Source organism: Moschus berezovskii, chromosome 7 (assembly GCF_049115385.1).
Source record: "Moschus berezovskii isolate FMDL1 chromosome 7, NW_MosBer_1.0, whole genome shotgun sequence".
NCBI lineage: Eukaryota > Metazoa > Chordata > Mammalia > Artiodactyla > Moschidae > Moschus > Moschus berezovskii.
The window spans coordinates 105,739,065-105,751,391 of record NC_142466.1 but is presented as its reverse complement, the minus strand read 5'-3'; the positions used below and the strand labels follow the sequence as shown (position 1 = coordinate 105,751,391).

At 41.5% G+C, this 12,327-nt stretch overlaps 1 protein-coding gene across 1 annotated transcript in view; it reads left to right on the top strand.

The window, feature by feature from the left end:
- The window catches only part of ELP1 (elongator acetyltransferase complex subunit 1), a 59,207-nt gene that overhangs the window by 45,124 nt on the left and 1,756 nt on the right, over nucleotides 1-12,327 (top strand). Inside the window, exons 30-36 of the mRNA XM_055427532.2 lie at nucleotides 6-68; nucleotides 448-508; nucleotides 2,273-2,386; nucleotides 2,976-3,087; nucleotides 7,105-7,232; nucleotides 7,963-8,117; nucleotides 11,045-11,120. Of these exons, the coding sequence (XP_055283507.2) occupies nucleotides 6-68; nucleotides 448-508; nucleotides 2,273-2,386; nucleotides 2,976-3,087; nucleotides 7,105-7,232; nucleotides 7,963-8,117; nucleotides 11,045-11,120 (709 nt within the window). The remainder of the gene's footprint in view (nucleotides 1-5; nucleotides 69-447; nucleotides 509-2,272; nucleotides 2,387-2,975; nucleotides 3,088-7,104; nucleotides 7,233-7,962; nucleotides 8,118-11,044; nucleotides 11,121-12,327) is intronic.

Sequence of the window (12,327 nt, the reverse complement as noted above, 5' to 3'; positions counted from 1 at the left end):
GTCAGGACCATGAAGAAGCTGTGCTCGTGCTGTTAGAAGGAGCTGCCTGGGAAGAAGCTCTGAGACTGGTAAGGGGATGTCAGAACTCCTCCCTCCCTGAAGTGCTCAGTAGAACGAGAGCCTGCACAGGGGAGGCAGTGTCAGCTGGAGTCCCTGGTCTTCTGAGGCTTCCGAAGTTTGGTGGAAGTAGTTCAGGTTCTGGTCTAAGGATAAGCAGTGCTTTGTAAATCATTTAAATAATTTATTCTTGAGGTGTGGAATTAGTCATCTAAATGTGAAATATTACTGTTTTTTACTGAAATGATTTGGGTTTTCTTTGGCCGCCTTGTAGGCCTGTTCCTCTGGAAAATATCCCGGTCACCTCTGAAAGCGATCCATTCCCTAGTATCTTAACTTTCCAGTGACTTGAAGTTTTCCTGCCTAAAATTATCTTATTTTTCCTTTTAGGTCCACAAATATAACAGACCAGATATTATAGAAACCAACATAAAGCCTTCCATTTTAGAAGGTGAGGGTTGTATTTTAGAAGGAATTCCTGATTTGGAAGTATCAAGATCGGAGAGAGAGGGGGACGGGAGAGTACTATCTTTGCTGTTACCTCCTTTAATCTTTCAGTGTGAGTGAAAAAGAACGCATTTTATTGAGTCAGTCAGAGTTCTCCACTGGGTGAGATAATTGAATTCTGACCATGGTTTTTAAATGTGCTATGTTAAATGGGCTTCCAGTGGTAAAGAGTTTGCCTGCAAGTACAGAAGACATGGGTTTGATCCCTGGGTCGGAAAGATCCCCCTAGAGAAGAAAAATGACAGCCCAGTCTCGTATTCTTGCCTGGGAAATCCCATGGATGGAGGAGCCTGGGAGGCTGCAGTCTATGGAGTCATGAAGAGTTGGACAGACTTGGTGTCTAAACAATAGAGACAATGATGTTAATGAAATATTTGAATGTTAAAAACCTGTGGGTAAGATACAGTTAAAAATTAAAAATGTTTGCATTAGGGAATAGTTGGTAAACTTGCATACAAACTATTAGATAATATTGTATCAAATAGTTAATTTTTTGCATTTAATAATTGTATTGTGATTATATACATAACATCCTGATTCTTAAGAGAGAGATGCTAAAGTATTTAGGAGGGAAGGATTGTATTTGTAACTTCCTCTCAAAGGCTTCCACAAAAATCATTGTGTGTGTGTGAGAGTGGAGAGAGGAACAGAGGAAGCCAACAATACAGAATAATGTTAATAATTGATCAGTCTAAGTGAAGCGCGCACGCGTGTGTGTATTCATTGAACTGTTGCAACTTTTATGCAGGTTTGAACTTTCAAAATAAAAATTTTTTTTATAATAAAAGGAAGGGCTTTTCCTGTGGCCTTGTGGTTAAGACAGCTTCCAATTCTGGGGGCACAGGTTCCATCCCTTGTTGGGGAACTAAGATCCTGTATGCTGCACGGCATGTCCAAAAAAATAATAAAAATGAAAAGGACCTTTGCAGAAAGTTAATCAATAACAGATGAGTGTTAATCAGTTCTAGAATACTCTGGTGTACATTGTAATTCCTTAAATGCAAAGTGTAAGAGTAGGATGTCAGTTTGACGTATAGAAATCTTTGGGAGTAGAGGTTGATTTTAAGCCCTGCACTGTCTACCCTGTAAGTAATGTCGAGCCTTTCTGACTTTAACATGCATTCACATTCTTACCCTGTCTGCTCTCTTCTGTCCAGTCCGACTGAAAACTGGGAGTGTTTTCTGTGTGTCATTCTCTTTATGTCCTCCTACCTGGGTCCTGGAAGCATCCTCCTGGGCCCTGTAACAATCCTTCTAGCTCACTCTTCCTTGAATTTTTCTCCACTAATGAGAACCTAGAAAAATGCTGACAATTCATCAGCAAAGACCGAATACTTACAGGTTTAGGAAGCAGTTCATGACTTTCTTCCTGTTTCTGTTAATAGCTTCCTGTACACGCCTTTTGTTTTCCAGTCCTCTCTTGGGTTAGCTATTAAAGACTCTTGTTCAGGTGATTTTACAAGTTTAGTGGTAGAGCGTTTTCTAGGATGATGCTGATGAACTTTTAGATCTTAAGTCTCAATCTCTGGTTCATTCTCCGAAAGCATTGTTGGTTAATTCTCCATTAAATTTAAAGAAAAAAACCTTACTTGAAAAGCTTGATAACTTACTTTCTTTTCATTAAGCTCCAACTCCCTTGCTAACCCCTCACTCTCATTTTTTCTCTTTGCTTAAACATGTTTAAATTATTTTCCATCTGCACCGTCAGCCCAGAAAAATTATATGGCATTTCTGGACTCTCAGACAGCCACGTTCAGTCGCCATAAGAAACGTCTGTTGGTGGTACGAGAGCTGAAGGAGCGGGCCCCGCTGGTGAACAAGGGTGAGTGCCGGCCTGAAGACAGTGAAGCTTGGGGCTGGTGTTGGCTTATTAGCTGCTTCCTGTGCCAAGTGGAAGTCTCAGGCCTCTGGGAAGGGCTTGTGTGTCTTTGTCATGGGCACTGGGGAGAGTTTGAGGGCGGGATCAGGCACGAGTGGGAAGAGGTCTACCAGATGCTCCCCACTCACCCGCCGGAGGAACTGACTCCAGTATTCACAGAATGAATGAGCAGTCATCTCCAAAAGTTCCTTTGCTTTAAGAAAAGAATAAAGAAGTTTGGTAAAGTACTAGCTTACAGTAATAAAATTGTATTTAATGTCTGTTGGTGACTAGTAGTTATTGCTACGTTGATTTTAGTCTGTTGAGCACAAGGAGAGCACCTCCTTTATTTAATTGAAGAATAGTTAATGTACAGTGTTGTGCCAGTCTGGTGACTCAGTTATACACATTTGTGCCATAGTTTAGATCAGCTTTGTACTAGTTTTCATACGTCATTAGAGGTGACCTGCATAATTATGGTTCATTTACCCCGCTGGAGGTGAACCTTATGTGCAGGGAGTTTTCAATTCTGTGTCTGGTTCTTCTTTTCTAGATGATGAAGCACCCCACGGTCAAGAGTCAGATCTCTTCTCTGAAACCAGCAGTGTCATGAGTGGCAGTAACATGAGTGGCAAATACTCTCATAGTAACTCTCGGATATCAGCGTACGTATCATGTTTATTCAGCACACTGACCGTTCCCTGGGTATGTGGAGAAAGTACAAGTGAATAGGTCAGTTTTCCACCAGGGCAGTGCAGCAGGAGGGGGCGGACTGTGGAAGTTGTATAAGGACCTTCCCAGCGTATCTAAGAGATCAGACTTGACTTCAGATGTTTTCTGCTGCAGCTTCATGGCCTATGTGTTTGCCCATTGCTAATGTGGTACTTAAACACTGGGTACTCAGTTTATATTTAACATCTGATTTTATTCATTTAACAAATATTAAGTGACTATATGTAATGTGTAGGCACTGAAAAACTAGAAAGATTATAAAGAAAAGTGAGTTCACACTTCTTCAAAGTTCAGTTGGTCAGAAATATTTACTGAGCTAGTTGTAGTGGATATTACAGAAACCTTTTAAGGAGATGTGAATTAATAAGAATTTGTAGACTTACTTGGGAAACAGACAACAATGCATGATGATATGTTTAAACCAAATGGCATTTTAGGAATTTAGAGTGGATGTCTGTGAGATTGGGTGGGATCATCAGAAACTGCAAGAAAGCCACCCAGACTGGGCTTTTGGGTGTTGGGGTGAGGGTCCCAGATGAAACAAATGGCATAATTAAAGACCTCTGAGGCAGGAAAGAATGTGGGATTCATTTATATATTTTATGATATTCAAATTCCAATCTGATATGTCTGTCTTCTTACTTTAATTTTACTTTTTACTACAAAATTGAAGCTGGTTTTTCTCATTGTTCCATTTCTGTTTATCAGATGTAATCTCATTTTATCCTGTATTTAATCAAAACTTTAAGACCAGGCATCACTCTTTAGGGCTTTCCTTATTTCCTGCCTTTTCTCTACCAGTTTAATTTTATGTATCATTTTAACACCTTCACTATTTTTCCCAAAATACAAGCACCATCTGTATATACCCTGGTTTCCCAAAAAGTTGGTGACCATAGTTATTGCTACATTCATTTTAATCTGCTGAGCACAAGGAGAGCCCTCCTCTTTTTCTTTATTGAAGCATAATTGATTTACAGCGTTGCGACAGTCTCAGCTGTACAGCGGAGTGATTCAGTTATACACATATATACGTTCTTTGTTTATGTTTTCTTCCATTATGGTTTATCCATATGGTTTATGGATATCAAATACAGTTCCCTGTGCTCTACAGTAGGATCTTGTTTATCCATTCTGAATGTGATACTTTGCATCTCCCACCCCAAACTCCCAGTCCTTCCCTCTCCCCCTCCCTCTCTCCCCTGGGCACCCAAAGTCTGTTCTGTGTCTGTGAGTCTGTTTCATAGATGGGTTCATTTGTGCTGTATTTTAGATTCCCTGTATAAATGGTATCATATTTCTTTCTCTTTCTGACTTCACTTAATTTTATCATCTTAGTTGCGTCCATGATACTGCACTTGGCATTGTTCCATTCTTTTTATGGCTGAGTAGCATTCCATTGGAGAAGGCAATGGCAAGCCACTCCAGTACTGTTGCCTGGAAAATCCCATGGACAGAGGAGCCTGGTAAGCTGCAGTCCATGGGGTCGCTAAGAGTCGGACGACTGAGCGACTTCACTTTCACTTTTTACTCTCATGCATTGGAGAAGGAAATGGCAACCCACTCCAGTGTTCTTGCTTGGAGAATCTCAGGGATGGGGGAGCCTGGTGGGCTGCTGTCTCTGGGGTCACACAGAGTCGGACACGACTGAAGTGACTTAGCAGCAGCAGCAGCATTCCATTGCGTATATGTACCACATCTTCTTTATCAAGTCATCTATCAGTGGATATTTAGGTTGTTTCCATGTCTTGGGGCTATTGTGAATAATGCTGCTATGAACATAGGGGTGCATATATCTTTTTGGATTAGAGTTTTCTCCAGGTATATGCCCAGGAGTGGGATTGCTGGATCATATTGTAATTCTGTTTTTACTCTTCTGAGGAACCACCATACTGTTTTCCATAGTGACTGTACAAACTTACATTCCCACCAACAGTATAGGAGGGTTCCCTTTTCTGCACACCCTCTTCAGCATTTGTTATTTGTAGACTTATTAATGATGACCGTTTTGACTTGTATCAAGTGGTACCTCATTGTAGTTTTGTAAAGCTGAAACTCCAATACTTTGGCCACCTTATGTGATGAGTTAACTCACTGGAAAAGACTCTGATGCTAGGGGGGATTGAGGGTAGGAGGAGAAGGGGACGACAGAGAATGAGATGGCTGGATGGCATCACCGACTCGATGGACATGAGTTTGAGTGAACTCCGGGAGTTGGTGATGGACAGGGAAGCCTGGTGTGCTGTGGTTCATGGGGTCGCAGAGAGTCGGACACGACTGAACAACTGAACTGAACTGAACTGAACTGAATAATTAGTGATGTTGAGCATCTTTTCACATGCCTGGTGGCCATCTATCTGTATGTTTTTTTTGGAGAAATGTCTGTTAAGATCTTTAGCCCATTTTTGGATTGGGTGGTTTGTTTTTCGTTGTTGAGTTGTATGAGCTATTGGTGTATTTTGTAAATTAAGCCCTTGTCCACTGTATCATCTGCAAATATTTTTCTCCCATTCTGTAGATCGTTTTCTTTTTTTTTTTTTATGGTTTCCTTTGCTGTTCAAAAGCTTATAAGTTTGTTTACTTTTGTTTTTATTTCTGTTGCCTTGGGAGACTGACCTAAGAAAGCATTGGTACAATTTATGTCATAGAATGTTTTGCCTATGCTCTCTTCTGGGAGTTTTATGGTGTCATGTCTTAATTATGTTTAAGTCTTTAAGCCATTTTGAGGTTATTTCTGTGTACAGTGAGAGGGTATGTTTTAACTGCATCTGTTTACGTGTGGCTGTCCAGCTTTTCCAATACCAAGCTGCTGAAGAGACTTCCCATTTTATATTCCTGACTCTCTTATAGAAGACTAATTGATAGCAGGTGTGTAGGTTTATTTCTAGGCTCTCTGTTCTGTTCCATTGATCCATATGTCTGTTTTTGTGCCAGTACCATTCTGTTTTGATTCCTGTAGCTCTGTAGTATGTCTGAAGTCTGGGAAGGCTATGCCTCCTGCTTTCTTCTTTTTCTTCAGAATTGCTTTAGCAGTTCTGGGTCACTTATGGTTCCATAGAATTTGGGGATTATTTATTCTGCTGCTGCTGCTGAGTCACTTCAGTCGTGTCCGACTCTGTGTGACCCCATAGACGGAAGCCCACCAGGCTCCCCCGTCCCTGGTATTCTCCAGGCAAGAACACTGGAGTGGGTTGCCATTTCCTTCTCCAATGTGTGAAAGGGAAAAGTGAAAGTAAAGTCGCTCAGTCGTGTCCGACCCTTAGCGACCCCATGGACTACAGCCCACCAGGTTCCTCCATCCATGGGATTTTCTAGGCAATAGTACTGGAGTGGCTTGCCACATACCACAGAGTATTTATTCTAGTTCTGTGAAAACTGTCATGGGTCATTTGATAGGGCTTGCATCAGTAGGTTGTTTTGAGTAATATGGCCATTTTAACAATGTTAATTCCTGTAGTCCAAGAACATGGGATTTCTTTCCGTATCTTTGAATCATCTTCAGTTTCCTTTCCTGATGTTTTATAGTTCTCAGTGTGTGAGTCTTTAATCTCCTTAATCAGGTTTATTCGTAAGTATTTTGTTTTGGGGACTGTGATTTTGAAAAGTATTGTTTTTTTACATTCTCTTTCTGATATTTCATTGCTATTATAAATAAATGCAACCGATTTCTGATGTCATTCTTTTATCTTGCTACTTTGCTGAATTCGTTTCTCAGATCTAGAAGTTTTTATGTGGAGTCCTTAGGGATTTCCAAATATAGTATCATGTCATCCCTATCTAATGACAATTCCTAATGACCTTTTGTTTCTTTTTCTTTTCTGATTGCTGTGGCTAGGACTTCCAGTATGGCATTGAAGAGACGTGCTGGGAGTGGGCATCCTTTCTTGTTTCAGATTTTAGTGGGAAGGGCTTAAGGAGAGCCCCTTTTAAAAATCTCTAATTTCTAACAGGCGATCATCTAAGAATCGGCGCAAAGCGGAGCGGAAGAAGCACAGCCTCAAGGAGGGGAGTCCACTGGAGGATGTGGCCCTTTTGGAGGCACTGAGTGAAGTGGTGCAGGGGACTGAAAAACTGAAAGGTATGTTTTCAATACTGATGATTCTTGCCCACATAAAAACCATAGTAAATGCATCACTTCAGGGCACATTCGTAAAACAAAACTTCTCAGCTGGTAGCCCAGAGGCCTTTCTCATTGGCATTCACCTACCCAAGATGTGAAGGACGATCATTGAAGTCAAAAAGTTTACCCAAGGCCACACAGGGCCTAAACTGTTAAGCAGGTTTGCTTTGGGATGAAAATAAAGGTTAAAATCCAGTCCATCCCCTTCACTTGCTACATCGTGGAATAAATCTTATTGGTCTGGAGAAAGACGTCTGTCTTTCTATTTGGCCTTTGGGGAACTTCCCTGGGGCTTCCCAGATGGTACTGATAGTAAAGAACCTGCCTGCCAATGCAGGAGACATAAGAGATGCAGGTTCGATCGCTGAGTTGGAAAGATCCCCTGGAGCCTGGTGGGCTGCAGCCCTTACAGTCACAAAGAGCAGGGCATGGCTAAAGTGACAGCACACGTGCGCGCATCGCTGAGATCGGGGCGAGGACTGAGGAGACACTGATTCCCGGCTTGGGCTGCAGTTTTCTTTTCGCAGTAGATTTGTTAAATTGTTCTAGCTTTGCAGGAGAAAGGAGAAAATATGGAAGATATTGTGTGATACTAGATATTTTTTGCTTGGGAAAGAATCTCTGTTCGGATTCTAGCAATGGAGCTGGTATTACAACTTAACCACTCTCTCAAATTTCTCCTCTCTAGATGAAATACGCCATATTTTAAAGATGCTCTTTCTCTTTGAGTTTGATGAGCAAGGAAGGGAATTACAGAAGGCCTTTGAAGATACTCTGCTATTAATGGAGAGGTCACTTCCAGAAATTTGGACTTTCACCCCCAAGCAGAGTTCAGCTACACCTGTAAGTTTTCCTCAAAAACGCAATGTGCTTTTCTTGTTAAAATCAATTTCACAGATTATTACTCTCATAGTGTCTTCATAGTCAAAGCAAAAGATTTTCCTTTTCTTAAAAGATACCATACCACAGTTAAATTATCTTAGCAAGCTGTTGGTGGGAAGCTTTTGTGATCGACCTTGTAGTCCATTGTACACCTTGGCCTAGGTTAAGTTCGTTTTAGTTCTCTTTCCACGTGAAAGCACTGTCCTGGAGAAGATGGGAGTCAGATGGTTGCCCCTGACCTTCAGTGGAATTGTTAAGGGTCGACCAGAACAGGCCCCTCACCTCTCTTTTCACACTTATGGATGGGATCTGAGTTCTTTAAAGGAAGCTCAGATAATTGCAGTAAATTTGACTTGTCACTTCTGTGTTGTTATGACATGATTCCTGATTATGTTAAAGCTGTTTGTGTCCCATCAAGAATTCTGATGTTTTGCCATCTATTTATTGTTTATATCTGCACAGTCTCTTACACCTCAGGTCTATTGCTCAGCGTTTTGATTTTGATTCTGAAAGGCTGGTCTGTCCGTCAGGGTCCATTAAGGACAATAGAAACCACAGCTAATATTTTATCAGAGATTTTAATAAATGGAACTGGTTAGCCAAGTTGTAGAGGACCAAAAAGGCAGAGGGGGAATACATAGAAGAAACACTGAGATAGTAAGTATGGCAGCAGCTTATACCCCTAGGACTGAAAGAACAAAAGGAAGAGTTTGAGATTCTTAGAATTTAGACGCCTGGAGGTGGGCCTTGCAGAGCTGGTTCCTGAAGCTCCGTGAAGCAGGGGCAGCCATCTGGCGCTGGTATTTCTGAGGGGGCAGATGAGGCTGGTTCAGAATGCATAGAAATAAATGGAAACTGGAATGAACAGATGCTGTGGGATAAAGAGCCACTGTTGAGCGAAAGCAAGCAAAGGAAGGAACAGATCCCATCTCCTTCCTCCATCCAGCCTCAGCCTGTCCCTCTGTCGGCTGCTCTTGTTGGAGAATAACGGCCATCAGAGGAGGGGTGTTTTCTTAGGCCCACAGTCCCAGTCACAAGCAGCAGTACATAGAAGGGTGGTTTGGAGCTGAAACAGAGGCTGGAAGTCAGCTCATAGGCTTATGAATACATAAGCTTACTGGGTCTTGATTTCCTGAGTTTTAAATGAGAATAATATTCTCTGGTATACTTCACTGAATGTTTTGAAGATTCGATGACAAAGTAGATATCAAAGCATTTAAAAGAAAAAAACTATAAAGGCAACTAAGAATTAGCCTCCCATGAGGAACGCTGGGCTGGAAGAAGCACAGGCTGGAATCAAGATTGCCGGGAGAAATATCAGTAACCTCAGATATGCAGATGACACCACCCTTATTGCAGAAAGTGAAGAGGAACTAAAAAGCCTCTTGATGAAAGTGAAGGAGGAGAGTGAAAAGGTTGGCTTGAAGCTCAACATTCAGAAAACAAAGATCATGGCATCTCGTCCCATCACTTCATGGGAAATAGATGGGGAAACAGTGTGTCAGACTTTATTTTTTTGGGCTCCAAAATCACTGCAGATGCTGATTGCAGCCATGAAATTAAAAGACGCTTACTCCTTGGAAAGTTATGACCAACCTAGATAGTATATTAAAAAGCAGAGACATTACTCTGCCAACAAAGGTCCATCTAGTCAAGGCTATGGTTTTTCCCGTGGTCATGTATGGATGTGAGAGTTGGACTGTGAAGAAAGCTGATCGGCGAAGAATTGATGCTTTTGAACTGTGGTGCTGGAGAAGACTCTTGAGAGTCCCTTGGACTGCAAGGAGAGCCAACCAGTCCATTCTAAAGGAGATCAATCCTGGGTGTTCAGTGGAAGGACTGATGCTAAAGCTGAAACTGCAATACTTTGGCCACCTCATGTGATGAGTTGACTCACTGGAAAAGACTCTGGTGCTGGGAGGGATTGGGGGTGGGAGGAGAAGGGGACGACAGAGAATGAGATGGCTGGATGGCATCACCGACTCTGTGGACATGAGTTTGAGTGAACTCCGGGAGTTGGTGATGGACAGGGAGGCCTGACGTGCTGTGATTCATGGGGTCGCAAAGAGTCGGACACGCCTGAGCAACTGAACTGAACTGAACCGAAACACTTGAATTTACTATAATAGGTATTTCTTAGAAGAAATGTGATCACCTTCAAAACTTGTGATTTCGAAGCTAACAATTTATAATGCCTCCCCAGGCCCTCCCTTATTCGCATCTATTCAGATCATATTAACGCCTAGGATACCAGCTTAGGAGTCTTTTAGGGGAAATGACAAGAAAATTGTGCTTTCGCTCTGGTTGATAAAGCACGGGGATGTCACATGTGTAGGGTATCATGGGTCACGGGGCAGTGCTTTGAGCATGTGGCATCGCTGCTGGGCATGAGCTAGGAGGGGACGGGCACAGAGCTGAGTGAAGGCGGGGCAGAGGGCCTGGCTTGTGCCTGCTGAGGCTTCTGCCGGCGTGGGATTCCTATGAAGTCTCTTGTTCACCTTGAACACACGTGGAGTTTGCATTCTCCTCCGTTTTGTGTACATGTTATTTTAATGTAAAAATTCTCACAAATCTTTGAGTACAGTCTGATGCTCTGTGTATTCTGTAATCTATTATTGTATCCCCTCCCTCAGGGTTTGGCTCACTCATTTGGAAAGGACCAGGCATTTATCACTGAGCTTTTCCTTTTCTGTTTTCCCCCCATCATTACCTTCTGGTAGATAGGAGATACCAAGGTGTGAATGGAGACGGGAGAAACTTGTCAAATTAAAATCACATATATGTTTAATGCCATAATGAAAATGAAAGGCTTCTTATTGCTGCAACGGTATTTGCAGTCATCAGAAGTATAAAATAATTTTTGCTGATTCAGTCTACTTTCTGCTTAGATTCTAGGTCCCAATTCTACTGCAAATAGTATCATGGCCTCTTACCAACAACAGAAGACTTCAGTTCCTGTTCTTGGTTAGTATTTTTTTCTCTAAATTATTATAGTACTAAGCAGAAGAAATATCTTTTCGTAAGTGTTGAGGTTAGTAGTATAAGGAGAGATTGGGGAGTCACTGCAATTTTTCCTCTGTTCTAAGACTCTATCTGTAGTAAAATTATTTTAATGCCTTTAGTGTTGGGAACCTGGGTTGGGGGATGAGAGATCCAGTGTGACATTAAATGTATAATTTTTTAAAAACTTGTTCTGACATGCACACTTGTCAGTGCAGTGGCATATATACATCCATACAGGTACATCACAGTTGAAGTTTGAGTCTAAACAGTCTAATTTGCACATTCATTTTAAGAATTCTTCTGAATCATCATTTTTGGCGCTTGACAGTTTTGCATTGTGTCTTGAGGACATTTTCACATTTCTTGCTTAAGAGCTGAACCTTTTTAGTTATCCTTAGGATTGATAGTATAATTTGAAAACAGAACCAAAGAAGATTATCATTTCATCTGCATTTCCTATTGAATTATACCTAAAATGTTTCTGTTTATTTTTTGGGGTGGGGGGAAATGATTCTCATCAGTTAGGTTACATATTCCTCAAAGTTAAAAACCCTAAAGGCTTTCTTTTCAAAGTTGGTTAAAAAAACTTTTGACAGATCAGTTTGGTGCCAAAGTATTTGCCCTTCACGTGGATCATTCTAGCAAAGTAACCTCTTTTCAGCTTTGAAAAGTTGGCAGTTACTGTAGCTGCTGTTTGCGTTTCTGGCATGTGACAGGCAGCATTCTGAAAGTTTTTCATTTAAATGCTATATTGTGTTAGCATTTTGATGACATTTGAAGCAGGCTTTGTGAGAGCCACGTCAAGTTTAATGGTATATTTTGCTACCAGGAATAACTAACCACCTTCCATACCAGCTAAGCTCATATATCCAGACAGTTAACTGCTGTATCCCTAGGTCCCCTTCTTCCTGGAGGCTGGCAGGATGCTTCTGGTGTCAGTCCCCAAACACACACTCATTTCTGAGATGCTCACAGTTCATCTCAGACTAGAGGCTGTTTGGTAATTGTTTAGTTTGTGGTGTCTAATCCAGCTGTGGTTTCTTTCCACTGTTTTCCTCACTGCTGGCCTTCAGGCCAAGTCCAGTCACACACCTTTCCCTAGAGTGGTCTAGTTGGCTTTATCAAAGAGCACTTTCATTTCCCAGCTGAGCCTTAAAGACTTTTAAAA